Source organism: Pavona decussata, unplaced genomic scaffold (assembly GCF_977016875.1).
Source record: "Pavona decussata unplaced genomic scaffold, jaPavDecu1.1 SCAFFOLD_161, whole genome shotgun sequence".
In the NCBI taxonomy this organism is placed as follows: domain Eukaryota; kingdom Metazoa; phylum Cnidaria; class Anthozoa; order Scleractinia; family Agariciidae; genus Pavona; species Pavona decussata.
Window position 1 is genome coordinate 2490841 of NW_028145572.1, and position 17608 is coordinate 2508448.

The 17608-nt window shown below is 39.8% G+C and overlaps 2 protein-coding genes across 2 annotated transcripts; one reads left to right on the forward strand and one right to left on the reverse strand.

Moving 5' to 3' along the window:
* Window positions 1-1030: 1030 nt before the first annotated feature.
* LOC146464759 (extracellular calcium-sensing receptor-like) lies at window positions 1031-15284 on the reverse strand. The gene is made up of 3 exons (XM_085129596.1): window positions 15248-15284; window positions 1844-4469; window positions 1031-1143 (listed from the first exon to the last, which is right to left on the reverse strand). Exon 2 carries the CDS (start codon window positions 4402-4404, stop codon window positions 2659-2661), a length of 1746 nt encoding a protein of 581 aa, XP_084985722.1. The 5' UTR covers window positions 4405-4469; window positions 15248-15284; the 3' UTR covers window positions 1031-1143; window positions 1844-2658.
* Window positions 8117-9380, forward strand: LOC146464760 (uncharacterized). Its single transcript, XM_085129597.1, has 2 exons — window positions 8117-8141; window positions 8572-9380. The coding sequence occupies exons 1-2, from the start codon at window positions 8117-8119 to the stop codon at window positions 9378-9380; spliced, it is 834 nt and encodes a 277-aa protein (XP_084985723.1).
* Window positions 15285-17608: the final 2324 nt, after the last annotated feature.

Below are 17608 nucleotides of genomic sequence, written 5' to 3' on the forward strand. Positions count from 1 at the left end.
GAAATGGATGCATGGTAAGTTATTTTCTTAACATTTATTCGCTTTCAAGTGAATTGCGATGCATTTAAATTGTTTTTCCTTTATCAGTCTGATGATTTTAGATCCGTCCAAGAGATAGGTTGCTGCAACGCTTCATGTTGACGAAAAGATCGTCCAGATCGCAAGTTCACGTAGCAAGTTTCATGAAGGACGAGCCATAAGGTTTCTTTCTTTAGTGACAATTTCTATGGTTCCTATGTTGCAGCTGCCTCAGTTTACTTTTAGTTTGGTTGAAAATCACTGCCTCAACTTTAAAAAAAAAAATGCATTTCAAGTTGAGCTATTTTCGATTGTTCGAACCATTCGGTTCGATAGTGGTGTCCAGTTTGATTCAAACTCAATGCTCTTAAGAGTCGCTTTGATAAATTAACAAGGTGTAATATTGCTGACTGTGGTGTTTTTGTTGTTACAGAACTTGTAAGATCTTGTCAAATTGATCTTTAAAGTGATTGTAAATTTAATTTTGTAAATAGTTTTTTCTTACAGATTTTCTGAATGAGATATAATAGAGTTCTCTTATCTTATCTTACATAAGCCCTCACTGTGATTCTTAGAAGTGAAGCAAACTAAAAGTCCCTTGAAAATCGCAGTAAGGGGATTGTAGCTTGGGATAAGAAGATATTAGTCTTTCAACACAAAAGAAATGAGCGAAATCTATTTTTAAAGTCCGACTTACAATCATTGGTTCAATACCAGGTTTACTGGGCGACCACCAAAGATTTTTAGCGTAATAAAAACTGAGCGTTCGTCACCAACAGGGAAAACAAATCTCTGCAGTGTATTCCATATGCATTGCTCGATCATTTTATCACTTTCTTTCATCTTTCCATATCATCGTTACGATTACTTATCACATTTTTTGCGACCAAACTATCCTCGGGAGCAACGTGGAAGCAACCCAAGGGCAGCTACGAAAGGTGCACCCAGGACCTTCAAATTTTTCTTGCGTGCTGAGTGCTTGTACTGCCTCTTCCATTGCATAAAGACTTGTTTTGTTTATGAGATTCTCGGCATCCCCCGTTGATTCAGTCGGCACCAAGAGTGACAGTCAATACTGTTTTTAATTCCATCAATGGGTCGTACCCTCATCTGATGGACTTTACCCTCATCTGATGGAATTTGGAGGACATCCTAACTGGTTTGTCAAATGTCAAATGTCCGACTGTAAAGCGTCCATGAATTTGCAGCCCTGGTGAGGTAAGGTCCCACAAATAGTCCACGCCATGTGAAGTGACCAAGGCAGTTGTGCAGGCCACTTTGATATTGCAAAATCCCTCCAGAGACGAATCCACCGGGTTATAGGACACACGTGAATTATCAGCAGCACATAGATTAGCTTTTGATGAGCTTTTAGGAATTTTGGATGTTTTTTCCAAAGCCATTTTTTCAACTATTCAGTTCTTAAGTTTTTTTCCTTGGTTTCATGGCCGTTGTTTTAATCTCATTTGGGACCCATCAGTTACTATACATTGGTTAGTGTTTTAGTGATTTTATGAAAATTGTGAAAACATGATTTTGCGTTCACAAACGGAAATACGGACGCCCGGGGAAACTCTTTAAAATCACTTGGGTAAAGGCCTTTTTGCTGAGGAACACTCGCTGGCTGCGAGAAGAACCGAAATCTCTTACGGCAAGCGAATATCTCTGAGACAGTAAAACCACACAGAACTTGGCTCCAACGTAGGGTTTAATACCAAGACTATAACCGAGGACGTAATCAAGGATGTAACGTAACCAAGGAAAATCTTACAAAGAACAGCGATTCGAGTTACATCATTTTCCAACGAATCAGATTACAGAATACAACAATTATTTCTGAAAGTCTGTTGGACGAAACCTAACCTTACTCTGAAACATTAATTACTTTCAAAAGTTACACAGGTGGATAACAGTTTCTAGCAGGTTGACTTACAGCTTGGACACCTATTACAGTTATGATCCTATAGAAACACTTTACGCCTAAATTACAAGAACAGGTTATGTTTACGGTTTATTGACCTTGAAACTAAGGAACTTAATATTTTCTACGTTGGTTTTTATATTTTTATCAGCAAAGCAAATTATAGCAAATATCATAAAATCCTCTCATTACAAAATAGCCCTCTATAAGTTTTAAATAAGATTAAAACAACTCCCTTTAATCGATTTTTCTAAAGAGTAAAAGTAGGAAACCCTACACTAAGTTGAGTACGATAAATGATTTCACTATTCTCAGTTGATCTCTTTCACTTCCAATAGTGATAACGTTTAAATTCACTATTTGACGAGGGACAAAGAACTAATATGTCTTAATCAACGGTATACCTTCAAACTAAGGCCTGGTTTCTTGACTGTGTGACCGGTGAGAATCACCGGCTGCAGTGCACTCAAAGCCTACTCGATCGTTGAATCGTTGCCCACGGTATTTTCATATGATCACTAAAATTACTAAACTTCTCTTTTCAGCGTTAAGCTTCTTACGGAAACCAGTTTTTTTAGTCCGCACCGCCTCTTCTCTTCACTCATGAAAGGTGACTTTTTTTTTACTTATTTTCTTCACACCAAGGGGGGAAATGGGTACCATTATATAAATTGTATATCTCGTGTATTAGATACTTATCTCCCTCGCAGATTTAGCCGTTAAGCTTGACCGTTGAGACTGGTTTCATTTGTATAAGCTGGTCGCACCATCCTGTTAAGGACTTTTGAGGACATGTTGACATTTGTAAATTGCCCGATTTCAGCTTTCATGGATTCATTTGTGTTCTGCTCTGGATGAAACAAGATCACAAAGATTTTTGGTGCAAATACACACAGTAGCAGGCCATATGCAGTGACTAGGGCAGTGATGCAGGCCACTATGGTTGTGTAAAATCCCTCCAGGGACGAATCCATTGGAAAATAAACTGCCCACGAGATCAGAAGCACGTACATGGCCAGACCAATGTATCTTGTCTCGTTGAAATTTTCGGGGAGTCGTCTGGCTTTGAAGGCATAGATAGCGCACAAGAGGGAAAGGAATATGAAATAGGTGAACATGACCGCTCTAAGCACTTTCCCCAAAGTTGTCCTGAATGGCAAGCAGGTATTGAATACGTGTGTTCGTGGGCGTATCTCCTGGTGCTGGTATGGAGGATCTAAGGCTAGCCACAGCACTGTGAGAATGACTTCAACGATGTTGAGTGCGAGAACCACGAGAAACTGGCGTTTGCGGTCCACGATGTAGCGCTTGAACCAGTTGGGGATGATGTCAGTTTGAAATGCACGGACAAGGCGGTTTGTCTTGAGGAAGAGGATAGACACGCAGGCTGTGTTGGTGAAATACCTCCAGGGATAAAGGATGCAGCAAAGAGTTGTTGCGGGCTTAGCAATATGGAGCATTGTGAGTACGAAACACAATGCAATTGCAAACATTAAGAGGAAGCTAAGCTCGCGATTGGAAGCCTTCACCAGTGGGGTCAGTGGGATCGCAGCGCTCTCTCCCCACACATGCGGATTGACAAATGCAACACCTTCGCTCATGAGAAATGCTCGTCCTTCTAAGCCTTGGTCATTCGCTTCTTTTAAAAACCGTTTCGCTGGTTCAAAATTGCTCCAAAGAACAACAACTTTAATGTTATTAGCCTCTCTGAGCTTCCTCACGATTGCTTTTATTTTCCCTTTGTACCCAGACCGTGTAAAGTACTCTGAAAAAGCAATACAGAACGTCTTCCGATCATACGCTTCGCGTTCCAAAGCACGCAAGCCATACCGTCCGTATGAATGATCAACGGCCACCGCCGCGATGTACCTCCATCTATAGTACTCTATAATGTCCACCATGGCTTTAGCTTGCTCACTGTCGGGTGGTATGGTGCGAAAGAACGTGTCATAGTAAGGTGAACTTAGCTCTTCGCTAGTTGCAGCATGACTTATCAAGGGAATGCCATCAACTTGAAGTAAACTGGAAACTAGTATGCTGCTGGTTGAATCTGCACAACCGAAAACCGCAGAAACGGGAGAAGTGAGATTCATTTTAAGACTTTTTAATTGTGCAGCCTTATCTTTTTGTTCTTCGATCAATTTGTTGAGGTAATTGGTCTTGACAAAGTGGGTCGCCGCTTTCATGGCTAGTACTGGTGAATCGCAGTAATCTCGAATGTCAAAACCCAGCGTCACATTTGGTAGCAAGTTCGGGTCATTATTTATTTTCTCGATTGCAAAAGTGATGGCCTCTGTGCTCCCAAGGCTATAGGTGTACATTTCAACGCACTGGTCCTCTGCGTCTTTTATGTGAAGTGCCTGAAGAACGCCAAGAGTGACATTCCCTTTTTGGTAGAATCGTTTCGGTTGACAAAAAACCAGTGAAAAGTGAAATAATGGCAACAGTAGATGAATGTGGTACATTCTCGTACGGATGCCGAAAGTATTGAAGGCCAGAGGCTGTTATGCATTAACTCATCGTGTCACACCTGCAAACGTTAATGAACGAGAGGACATTAATCTTATTATACATTAAGGACGGTGCCTACTATTGTTACTGCGCATACGTTCTGCGCATCGCGAGATACTCGGGTTCGGCTATGGGTGGTGCCTACTAACACAGGAATATTTTTGCGCGGTTTAAAACTATACGGAGAGGGCAGAACTTACCAAATGCTTTTGGTATCTCAAAAACAAATTGGGGGTAACCATGCATTTTTCAGAGATAATTAAGGCCCGGTTCAGACGCCGAACTTTTCATGAGCCGAACCTAATACCTCGAATTAAGTACATGAAAAGTTCGGCGTCTGAATCAATTGAGAACGGCTGTTTCAATTTGGAACGGCTCAGCCGTTCTTCCCGCCTGGCTCAGACGGGAATTTCGGCTTTGGAACGGCTTTGATTCAGACGCCGAACTTTTCATGAGCCGAACCTAATGCATAAATTATTATAACGTATTTCAAATCAAAAAAATAAAAAAAATAAAAAACAACGCTGACATTTCGATTGGTTTTGCTTCAAGTAAATTAAGTTCGGCTAATTAAGTGCGGCGTCTGAATCAAAAGGCGGGATTTTCGTGATTTGGGCCGACCTTAATTTGAATTAAGTTCGGCTCATGAAAAGTTCGGCGTCTAAACTGGGCCTAAGCTTCAATTTAGGAAAAAATACATACATACATACATTGCTTTATATTTTGGCGTTTTTAGAGATATTAATGTTTAATTATCTCTGAAAAATGCGTGGTTACCCCCAATTTTCTTTTTGGATTCCAATAGCCCTTGCTAAGATCTACTTTTCCCGCAAAGTTATAAACTGCACAAAAAAACTTCGGTATTAGTAGGCACCGTCCTTAAAACTTTTCAGTTCATGGCTCTTCAAAGTGGTCATTACGAATGCTCTTAACCCTCACGATGTTCCAAAATTTCCATATTTTGTGTGATAATCATGTGAACCCGTGAGGAAAAGAGACATTTGTATGCCCTTGGTAATACCCTTCATAACCAGTATCCCAAACGTTTTCTGTAGAGGCCTATATTTTGGCTAACTTACAGGGGAGAAATTGCTGAAATAGCCTATTTTTCTTGGTATGGCGTCGCTTTGCCACTGAAAGCCACACTTTTGGAGTGCTGGCCACAAATCATAAATGAAACAAGAAGCAATTTAGAGTTTTAACCATAATTTTCACGCATCGCAATACATTCAAAATAAAAAAAAAAAAAAAAAAGAAACTGTTGCGGCGGCATTCTTCTTTAACGAACTCTTGTTTTTTGGAACATTTTTTGTGTGTCACGCTTGCATGTCGTTCTCATTATTATTCTCTTAGTTTTTTCTGCATAACTTCGTCTGTTGTTCCTTACTTCATTAGTATAAATTCGCGTCTTTGCTTTTTTGTTCATTCTCGTTTTGTGGTTTAGAATAAAGTTTAGGGTTTTGCGTTTTTTTTTCTACATCGCTTCGTTTGTCCGTTTAAAGGCCATATAACCAGTTTGTAAGTATTTTTTTAGCTCATCATTTCTGCTTATTTTGTTATTTCTATGTTCTTGTATTTTGGTTCGTCCTTTTGCTGTAGTAACTTGTATTTTCCTTGTTTATTTCTCTAGCAACCGTATCGATTATTTCATTCGCATCGATTGTCGCCTGTTTCCTTTAATCTAAGGATATTTGACATTAAAGAAGAACTTAAGTAACGCGTTGGAGCAATGGTTTTTTGGCCCCATCATTCGTTGAAACATTAAATTTGATTTTAATGGAAGTTGGGAGCCGTTACGGACAAACTTACGAGGACGAGCATCAGTCGAAGGAGATTACTGCTGGTACAGTTCAAAGTGCGAGGCCAGAGCGACGCTTAGAGAAAGGATCGGCCTATGTCACTCGACTTCGATGGATGGATTGTTATTCGCTGCTACGAAAGGTTAAACAGCTGATTGAGCGAATTACTGAGAAGACTGCAAATACGGACGATGTAAATTCTGTTGAAAACGAGTTATCCGCGTTTCGCACCACCAGCGAAGAGTTGAAGACGGTGGTCGCAGCCCTTATGGATGACCTTGAAAACGATGAAGATGTCAACGCAGCTAGTGACTGTTACGTTCAACAAAGCACCGAGATGATTGATTTTATCGAACAAACAGAACGGTGGATTTCTTCCGCAACGGAGAAAAAAGAAAACAGCTTGGATAGCCGATCAAATTGTTCAAATCTTACTGGCTCGTCTCGCCTCACAAAAGGATCGTCGACTAAGTCATCAATTGCCTCTGGTCGGGCGAAAGAAAGAGCCAAGACTGCCGAACTCAGGGCGAAATTTGCGATGTTAGAGAAAAGACAAGAATTAGAGAAAAGAGCGGTTACACCTGGAAGAGCAGTAGCAGTGGCTCAAGCGCGCGAAAGGGCGTATGCTGAATTTCAAGACCGTGGTTCTAGCTTTGAGAGAAAGTTGTCTGAGGCAACCGTTCATCCACCGCCAACAGCCATGCAGGATCCACAGGTCAATCCGCTTCCGCGCTCGAATCCACCGCCCGTGCCTCTCCCGTATTACTCGTCTGTGCAATTAGAACCAGCTGCAGCGCAATGCTCATGGCCGAACCCGTTGGCTCCAGAGTTCAAAGTAAGGCGTAGTAAAAACCAGAACATTCCCAAAGGCTTCCGAGAAGTTCTCAGCCAACAAAACAGATTAACAGAGCTCTTGGCTGAACAGCAACAGCAGACCCTTCTGCCTACATTAACCATTTCCAAGTTCACCGGCAACCCCCTCGATTTCTTCACGTTTGTCAGGACCTTTGAGTCGCAAATTGAGAGTAAACTGAAGTCAAACGATGTCCACCTACGTTATTTGGAGCAGTACGTGGAAGGAGAACCGAAAGAGCTGATTAAAGGATGCCTCCACCTGGACGGACAAAATGGTTATACCGAGGCTATGAAGCTTTTGGTAGAGAAGTATTGAGATCCGTGCAAAATCTCGAACTCTTACATTAAGAAGATTAAAGACTGGCCTTATGTTACTCAGTGTCGGAGTGCGATTTCCCAACTTAAGATTCTCTCGACTTTGGATCATCCCCACAACATTCAGACTATGGTTAAAAAGCTTCCACTGTCACTTCAAGACAGATGGCGCAGAGAAGCAAGTAAGCTCCGAACGACGAGAAATACCACTCCCACGTTTGCTAACTTTGTGGAATTTGTCAAGACTGAGGCAGGAATTGCAATGGATCCTGTGTATTCACGAGAAGTGCTTAATCGCCAAGATATCTCAGATCGCCCTGGTCGTCTTAACAAGGGGAAAAACGCTCACAAGCCGAAAATCAGAGACCGTTCACGCGCGATTAGTCATGTATCCAGTCACGCGACGGCGACAACTGCCACACCCGAGGCTAAAGGGCTTGGCCTAGCCAACTCGTGTAAGATGTGTGGAAAGACTCATGACCTTGATGACTGTAAAGAGTACTTAAAGAAGACCTTGCAAGAGATCTAGAGAAGAAAGTTCCTCAAGAACAAAGACTTGTGCTTTGCATGTTACCAAGGTGGCCATAGGTCCAATGGATGTGCTCAGAGGAAAACCTGGAAAACGTGTTGAAGTACATTCGAAACGAAACGAAGCGTTTTCACGTGTTTGTGGCAAATCGAGTGCACGGAATTCGAGATGAGACAGATCCTATCCAATGGAGGCATGTGGACTCCGAAAATAATCCGGCTGATGACGCATCGATTTGGAAGGCAATCAGATAACTAAACGACATCGATGGGTCAGAGGTCCAGATTTTTTGTGGCATCCCGAGAGTGAATGGCCTAAGTTTCCTTGCGATTTAGACGCAGTCTTTGCCGATGATCCTGAAGTGAAGAAAGTTGTAACACATGCCACCGTTTCTGATGAAAAGGAGGAAATCTTGACCAGGTTCGCGCGTTTCTCAAATTGGAACCGCATGATACGATGCGTGGCCCGGATACTTCGCCTCAAGCAGTTTTTAGCTCATGTGCAAACGCCGTTGGAAACACACAGAGCAGAAAAATTGATCAGCCAACCCATGAAAGTTGAGGAATTACAACGCGCCGAAGAAATCATACTCAAGTTGGCACAAGGATGTGCGTTTCCTTAAGAATATGAAGCACTGCGCAAGATTCAAGGAGGAGAGCGTCAGAAGAATAGTGACCTCGTGAGAGTCAAGAAAGCGGAAATCAAGAAAACCAGTACGTTATATCGTCTTGATCCTTTTCTTGACCAGAACGGCCTGTTGCGCGTCGGAGGCAGATTCAGCAGATCGCAAGTCTTTCCCGATAATTTTAAGTATCCCATCATCCTCCTCAAGAAGAGCTTCGTGGTAGATCTGATCATTAGAGATGCACATGAGAAGGTTGCGCATTCTGGTCGCGGCATCACTTTAGGCATACTAAGAAGTCAATATTGGATCATAAACGCCAATTCCGTTGTGAGGCACTTCATTTCCAAATGCGTGACTTGTCGGCGGCTTCGTGGTGTAGTTGGTGAGCAAAGGATGGCCCATCTTCCCAAAGAAAGGATTGCCTCAGCACCTCCATTCACTTACTGTGACGTCGACTACTTTGGCCCATTCTACATCAAAGAGGGACGAAAGGAATTGAAGCGTTATGGTGCGTTATTTACCTGTTTATCTAGTCGAGCTGTGCATATAGAGACGGCGAACTGCCTGGAACCAGATTCCTTTCTAAATGCCTTGCGACGTTTTATAGCAAGAAGAGAGCCTGTGCGTGAAATCAGATCCGATCAAGGAGCACATATTACTGGAGCAGAGAAAGAATTGCAAAGAGCGTTATCAGAGATGGACAACAACGCAATCCAGAGAAGTTTATGTACGGAATTCAAAGCTGATTGGGTGCAATGGAAGCAAAACCCACCGTCCGCGTCGCGTATGGGCGGCGTCTGGAAATGACAAATACGCTCAGTCCGCTCAATCCTTATCACCTTAATGCGAGAACATAGTTGTAACCTGGACGACGAATCGTTTCGAACTCTGAGGCAGAAGTAGAGTGTATCATAAACAGCAGACCTCTCACCACTCCTTCCAGTGACACAGGAGGTCTAGACCCACTAACACCGAATCACATCCTGACGATGAAGTCTAAAGTCGTACTACCCCATCCTGGTAACTTCCAGAAAGAAGATGTTTATCTGCGCAAAAGATGGAAGAGGGTCCAGTACCTTGCGAGCGTATTTTGGTCGAGATGAAGAAGAGAATACGTTCAAAGCCTTCAGCAAAGATCAAAATGGAATCGTCCCAAGAGAAACTTTGAAAAGGGAGACCTGGTCCTGATCTTTGATGACCGTGTAGCACGGAACCATTGGCCTTTGGCCCGTATTGTCCACACTTACCCTAACGAAGAAGGATATGTACGGTCTGTCAAGGTTACCACAGGAGCAACTTTCCTTGATCGCCCAGTTGACAAGCTTATCCTGATACTTGAGAAAGACGTTTGGACCGGGTGTTTGAATCCCAGCCAGTGGAGCCATGTTGATTTCAAAGAACTGAGAAATTTCAGAGAACTGAGAACTGTCTTGTTAAGAGAATTTGTCTGTAAGAGTTTTCTGCCGGTCAAACTCTTAGGGGAGCCAGATGTTACGGCGGCATTTTTCTTTAACGAACTCTTTTGTTTTTTTGGAAAATTTTTTGTGTGTCACGCTTGCATGTCGTTGTCATTATTATTCTGTTAGTTTTTTTCTGCATAACTTCGTCTATTGTTCCTTACTTCATTAGTATAAATTCGCGTCTTTGCTTTTTTGTTCATTCTCGTTTTGTGGTTTAGAATACCGTTTAGGGTTTTGCGTTTTTTTTTTCCACATCGCTTCGTTTGTCCGTTTAAAGGCCATATAACGTTTGTAATTGTTTTTAGCTCGTCATTTCTGCTTATTTTGTTATTTCTATGCTCTTGTCTTTTGGTTCTTCCTTTTGTTTTAGTAACTTGTATTTTCCTTGTTTATTTCTCTAGCAACCGTATCGATTATTGCATTCGCATCGATTATTGCAACGTTCACCGCATCGCCTGTTTTCTTTAATCTAAGAGGGGTATCGAATGGTCTCATTCAATTTAAAAGTGCTCGCAAAATTTGGCCTCTCTGCGAATTGCTGGAAATAATTAAACGGGTGCTCACTTGCTCGTGCTCGCAAAATTTTTGCAATTGCTCGCATCCTCGCATTCTCGTTAACATGTGCTCGATTGCTCGAAATTTCGTTAATCCTCCGTTGTAGTTATTTTTTATACATATATAAACGATAAATCAATTATGATATGGTTAACACAAAAAGATTGAAACATCCTTACCTCTGGCTTCAGTCTTTCTTCAACTGAGTTCAGCCTATAACTATTGTTCTATTACTTGGCGCAAAACAACGCTGACAACGTATCCTATTTTAAATAAAAGAAGAATTCCGGCTAGCGGAAAACTTACGAAGTACTCGAAGTGTTCGCTGCTCGCCATCTGTATTTTCTAAAGTGCTCGCTGCTCGCAAAAAAAAATTGTCAACTGCTCGTGCTCGCAAAAATAAACACACTGCTCGCATGCTCGCAAATGCTCGCAGAGACCACTCGATACCCCTTTTAAGGATATTTGACATTAAAGAAGAAGTTAAGTAACGCGTTGGAGCAATGGTTTCTTGGCCCCTTCAGAAACGATGAAGAGAGATAATCGGAGTCTGGGAATGGCATTCGATCGTTTACATAAGATATGTTGTCCTCAGTTCTGTAAATGATCTTTTCTCATATTTACGTATAATGTATAATTGCATGTTTGTTTAATTTGACTAAACGGTTCCAAGATTTTAAATTTCATGGAGGTCATCCAATTTCCGACCAAGAATCTCAAGGTAATGTTGTCGTGTATTGTTATGAATTATAGCTAAAGAATATTTCCAGTAAGAAAGCAAACAGATTAGATGACTTTGAAAGTCGAAAGATGTTTATTTCAGTAGTAACTATATCTGACATTCTAGACATTTTGCATGAGTCACTGTTAACCCAGGATCTATTCAAGTTTGTAAAACGTTCTGTAAAGTCCTCATCACATGATGTCATCAAATTTAATTAATACCGTTGATCTACCTATATATCCAGTTTGTAAATAATTGCACTTACGGTGATGGAAGTGATGAAGTTGAAGTTGAAGGCTGGATGAATTTTGAAAAAATGTTTGAAGTTAACTTCTCAGTTCAATACATAACCGAATCTAGGGTGAGTCTAAAATGCATATCATCGGCAGAGATTGAGGCGGTAACCGAGGACAGTTTTTTCAAAGCCAACCAGCCTTCAACTTATTATTAATTATTTACAAAGACTATATTGGTAGAACAAGGATAAGAGTAATAATATGACGAGGGGTATAAGCTACAGAAAAATGTAAAGGTTTTTGAGATAGACGGATAGTCACGCTGTTTTTCATACAATAACCGTTCACCTTTCAATGTATCTAGCTGTTGCTTTCTAGTTGGAAATATTTTAAAGCTAAAACAATTTAAAATACAACGGGGATTCTTGGTTTAAAATTTAATGACCCTCAAAACGCTTCAATAGTTAAATAGGTCCTGGAGAAACACATTCAATATTGTGTGTGAGTACTGGAAAAAGAAATATCTCATGTACGATCTTGTGACGACTTGAACGTTTAAAAAAAATCGTTAAGACTCATCTTTTTAGAAAAGCTTTTCTGTATAATTAAATACCACATTAAGACATTTTGTACATTAGAAATATTAGACCTAAGTTTGTAATGTAAATTTTTTTTATTCAGTATTGTATGGTGTAATGAATTTTATTTGCTGTAATTGTAAAGCGCGATTGGCCATCGCTGGAAGTCGCGCTATATAAATAAAGTATTATTTTATTATTATTATTACTATTGTTATTATTATTATTATTATTATTATTATTATTATTATTATTATTATTATTATTATTATTATTATCATTATTATTAGTATGTACATGATTATCTACATGATCGGTTGACCTTCGCAGGGAAATTAGATTTCTTAAAAGTCGTTTCAACAAAGGACCTGACAAATGAAAGGACCTGACAAATATCAGTTCACTTTTAATCCATAGATCGATATCTGTGGGCAAAATAATATCAACCATGAGGTAGTGATAAAATTGCCAGCTGCTCCCATTTGACTTGCATTGATAGCCAAGAACCTAGTCTCAGTGCGATGCTCATTCATTCATAAAAGGAGAAAGAAAGCAAGAAAGAACACCGCATATCGTGTTATACGTTTTCTGCTACTACAACACATTGTACACATAATACTCTGCTGCCATCAAGATTTCCGGTTTCTTTACTTTACGCGTCATGTTCTTACTTATTTTTACAATAATTGCAGAGCCTTATTCCACTTGTTTAGTTATGGCGATTTGAGGAAAAAATCAGTTAACTCAAAAGGCATGAGGTTCCGCAAAATATGTTCATTGCTTTATCACCATAAACAAGGCCCGAAAACTAAAAGCACAATTTCAGTTGAACTGAGAAATACGCATCAAAACTATACGCATGCATGTTTCTTAAAAAGGATTGTTTTGTTCAGTTTCTTTAGCCTTCTTATGGCTTAAAACATGCGTTCAAGAAAAACCCTGTCGCAAAGCAACTTTTAAGTTGCTTAAAAAACCAGTTTAAACTGGTCGATGAAAAGGTTACATCAATCATGTCGACGCGGGACTTCATGTGAAAGGAGCGGGGATGCTCGGAATTTAAATTAAAATTAAAAGAGACCAATCTGGATGTGACTCGAGCTTTATTTATTTATTCGAGCGGTATCATAGCGTTTTACTTTTGTTTTGTGTCTTCACGTGTAATCCTAAATGACATCGAAAAATATTTCCGCTTTGTCCTGAGTGAGACCAAAATCCGTGATTTTACACCTGTAAACGACCTCCGTGATTAACTCGCTGTATTGATGTTGATTGATAATTATTCCAATAAACGCAACAGTTCAATTTATACAAGACAGGAAGTGACCCTTCATCCTCTCTTGATTTATATTAACAATATCATATTATTAAAAAAAAAACTTTTTAAGAAGATAAAATCATTTCAAAGTTTGAAGCAGTTAATTTAATTTAACTGCTTTCCGTCACCTTGCTTCATATGCGGCTACCCTAGGGTTAGTCGCCTCAGATTTTCCAATAAAATTGGAATTTTCAAACTTGATCTCGTTCTTTGGAATGTTAACGTTTCGAAAAAGAGCACGTTAAAGCCCCCTATATGTCCTTTAGGTAACATTTCAGATTCTTTAACATTGTCTTGTCCTTCGAAAAAGCACTGACCGCGGGGGTGGTATCATTGTCATGTCCTAGTTCGAAAAAGTGCTTGCCGCAGGGGTGGTATCAGTAACTCCCACCCCCCCTCCCAACCAAAAAAAGGGGAATGATTCAGTTTGAAGCAAGTACAAAAAGAACTGATCTAAGTTGACAGTTTTCATTCACGAGGATTCGCAGTTGCGTTTCTTTTGACATTAACCTGAGTAACTAATTTAAATAGTCTCAACCTACACTTCTACAAACAACCCAGAATGATCGGAAATCCATCCAGTAGTTTGAGGTAGAACGGTAGCCCCCCTTGCCACTCCCCCTCTCCCCTGATTCCTAATTTCCGGCGATTTCAAAAGATCCAACTGACGTTCTATCTTTCAGGATCTTGTTTTGTGGGCGTTTACCAATGAGGCATCAAAACAAAACGTTCACTGGTATTTTAATGAACTTTTTAACGATAGCCAGTTGCATTGGCAACTAGGAGTTCTACTTGCGAAAGAGTGAGAAAGCATTTATTCAATTTCCACCTTACTGATACTCTAACTGATCTGATCAACATTAATATTCTTCCCAGTCACTCTCTATGTGTGTCCGTTTTGGTGCTAGTTGGGAGAAAATGTTTAAGCAAAGAAATTTTATAGCACTCTACATTATGCAAAATCGTCATCGTTTCCAGCGTTAAACCACTGTACGCAATTTTGTCCATTGGCACAAGAGAAGAGTCAGAAATTATTCGTCATAAATTAAACGCATCCCATCTTGCATCTTCACCAATCTGGAACGGAACATATCAGGTCCCAAACTGAACGTCACTCAACATTTGAGAATTGCTAGATTTTGGAAAAGCTTTCGACTTCCACTTTTTTTTCATAACCTGCGATGAAAACACTGCATTTATATGCCTTCAATCACGGACCAAATATTTAACGATTCTTCTTTTAGTCATTCTATACAAACGGGTCTGATATTTTTGGCTTTTAACGTACGCCGTTAATGACCACACAGGAATAACAGTACAAGGAAAATATTACCAAGAGAAAATTTCTTTATTGTCGCCCACTCAATTTTTTTCCGAGGATGGGCTTATGGTAGAGCTTACAGCGAAAACGGCTAATACCCTCTCTGCATTTCTGTGATAGAAAAATAATTGTGCGACAATTGTTCTTCATCGAAAACTGCTGCGTTTTAATAAGTCGCGTTTGTACAAAACGCTTAAACGCTGTTTCTCGTTTTTCATCACTGACAGAAAGAAAGTAACAACCTTCCAAAAATGCAGCAAATTCTAAAAAACGTGCGATTAAACTTACACTGTATTAGTGTTGGCCAAACACCGATGAAAAGCAATCGAAGAGTATTGTAGTATGCATGAGAAATCACGTTTAAAGGCATCAAAATCGCATAAGCCAAACCAACGTCAAATCTGTTCAATTTAAAACCGCCACTGTAATCAGCGAGATGCAGTTTTTGCGCTGAAAAATCAACAAACCAGTGTTTATTTTCCTACCTGGAATTTCCATCCACCAAGGATCTCCTTCGTCACCGGTTTCTTGCGGATATAAATCTAACCCGACTGTTTTCAAGATTAAGAGCGGCTGCCTGTAAGAATCGAGAACTGCATTTCAGCGACCACTTGGTCGAATTTCTGATATTTCACCTGAAGATACCCTTGAATTAACTATTTTCGAAAATCATATTTTAAAGTTCCAAGGTATTTTATTTTTTGAGAAAATTGCGAGAGTTTGAAATGCGGCCTAGGTGCGGTCACGGGCCGATGAAAACCGCGAAAATTTAGGTCAAAGGACGAAGCACCGTTCACGGTGTAAAATAACCCAATGAACTTGAAACTTTACACAAACCTAGACCAACCATCTCACAAGAAAATTAATACAATAAACATTCCAAACTCGCTGGCTGCTTTCTAAAGCATGCAGATTTGTGTACGCTACTCAAAATGGCCTCGAAACTAATGCCTATTTTCATTAAAATAAAAGTGTTTCTGGTATGTCATTTTCTCTAAATTAAATCTCATATCTCGAAAGACGAAGAAAAGAACTTTATTTGTTCCAAGTTTCAAGCTCTGATTCAAACTCTTTCCCACTCAAGGAAGATCGAATATGCGTGCGATACTTGCGGCTCGCAATTCACGTCACGAATTATGAGAACAGAACCGATTCACAAACACTTGACATCTGGAGCCCGTGAATGTTTCCAAACATCACATATTAGGCCCTAAAGACAGACCTTTTTTCCTTCATTATCAGGAAATAAATTTTCATTAGCTCGAAATTATTGGTCAATAAAATTAATGTATAATCAGTTTCGCTAGGAAATGAAACATTTCAATTTGTGGCGGAATCATTAAGGAGTTTTGCATCGAAAAGAAGATTCAATAAGGCCAATTAAAATAGCGTTTTATCGAAAACAACATTCTTTAGTGCGAATGAAGATTCATTAACCTTTCATTGCGCGAATAAAATTTCAATTAAAAAAGATTTTTAGTTACGTGGTTTCTGACTAATTTCACACTGGATTTATATGGATCATGCTTAAATTTCAAAACGATGCTGTACATGTGCACACTTGTTTCGCAGTAATGGAGCACAGAGTTTGTCGAAACCGTATCCCAAATGAGTATCGTGAATAGACTGCGAGCAGTCCTCCTTTTTCCCTCAGATCACGCGAGCAAAAGCGCCGGCAAAATTATGCAAATTAGAATAGCGAACGAAGAGGGATTGGGGATCCCTCTGCATGCACCCGCGTTTATCTCGGGTCGCGGTTTCCTCGTTCGTTCGATCAATCGCGCGCTACAGAAGTTAGGAAAAGAAAGAGACTGCTCGGAGTCTATATCGTGAAAGGACTAGTTGATAGTTGGGGCGTTTGAAGATCCCCGCGAGAAGAGGATAAACGTGAACACGATAACTGCCAGAAAATGTGCAGCGTGGTTTGGGTTTATGCAGACTTACATACCACGATGTTTGAACGGGGAGATGATTGAAGGATAGTCAAAACTTGCTTGATTGTTGCGCTGACTGTATCTCTGTTGTAATGATTTTTTTTCCTCGTTAAAGAACATTAAGAAGCGTCTAATGTTTGTTCATTCTCTTTGAAGTTTGTTATTTCCATTAACATTTTATAGCCCCAATTTATTAAGATTTTATATACCATTTAAATTAAAACTTTGATGAAGACGGCCGTTTAAAACCGTGTACGTGTTACTTGCTAGTTTCACTGATATGGCGGCCAAGAGAAAATGCAAACTGAGTAAAAGTTATTCAACCAAGATGCATATATTGCGCACAAAATGTGTGGGTGACAAAACGAAATTTAATCTGATTCAGTAAATGAGTGAAGACAAAAGCCTTGCATTTGAATCACTTCGTTCGTTTGGGGAATTGAAATAGATTTCAACATACAAACATCTTTAATTCTGTATGTATAAAAGAGATCCGCACACGATTGATTGAGTCGAAAGAGTGAGTTATTCTGCAGCACAAACTCTTAAAGTACGTTAAATCCTCACATCCTTAATTCTGCTTACATGCATTATTCGACATTTTGCCACGATTGCTCTCTATCTCAAAACGGTTTAATTTAAAGCACAAATGTTTATGAAAGAATCTTCAAGTAAATTACTACACCACTGCCGCTGATTTCAGTTCTCATAAATTTTAATAAAAGAATATTTTTTTATCATTATCAACTAGGTACGGTAAATATGAATCAAGAATAACTCAAACGATTGAAACCCGAAAGATGCAAACGAGGGATCTTGGTTTTCACGTTATATCTAATAAGAGACTATCAGATACTGCCTCATGTACAAAAGAAATCAGATAAAAATTACCTCAAATCCGTAGCCGCGGTG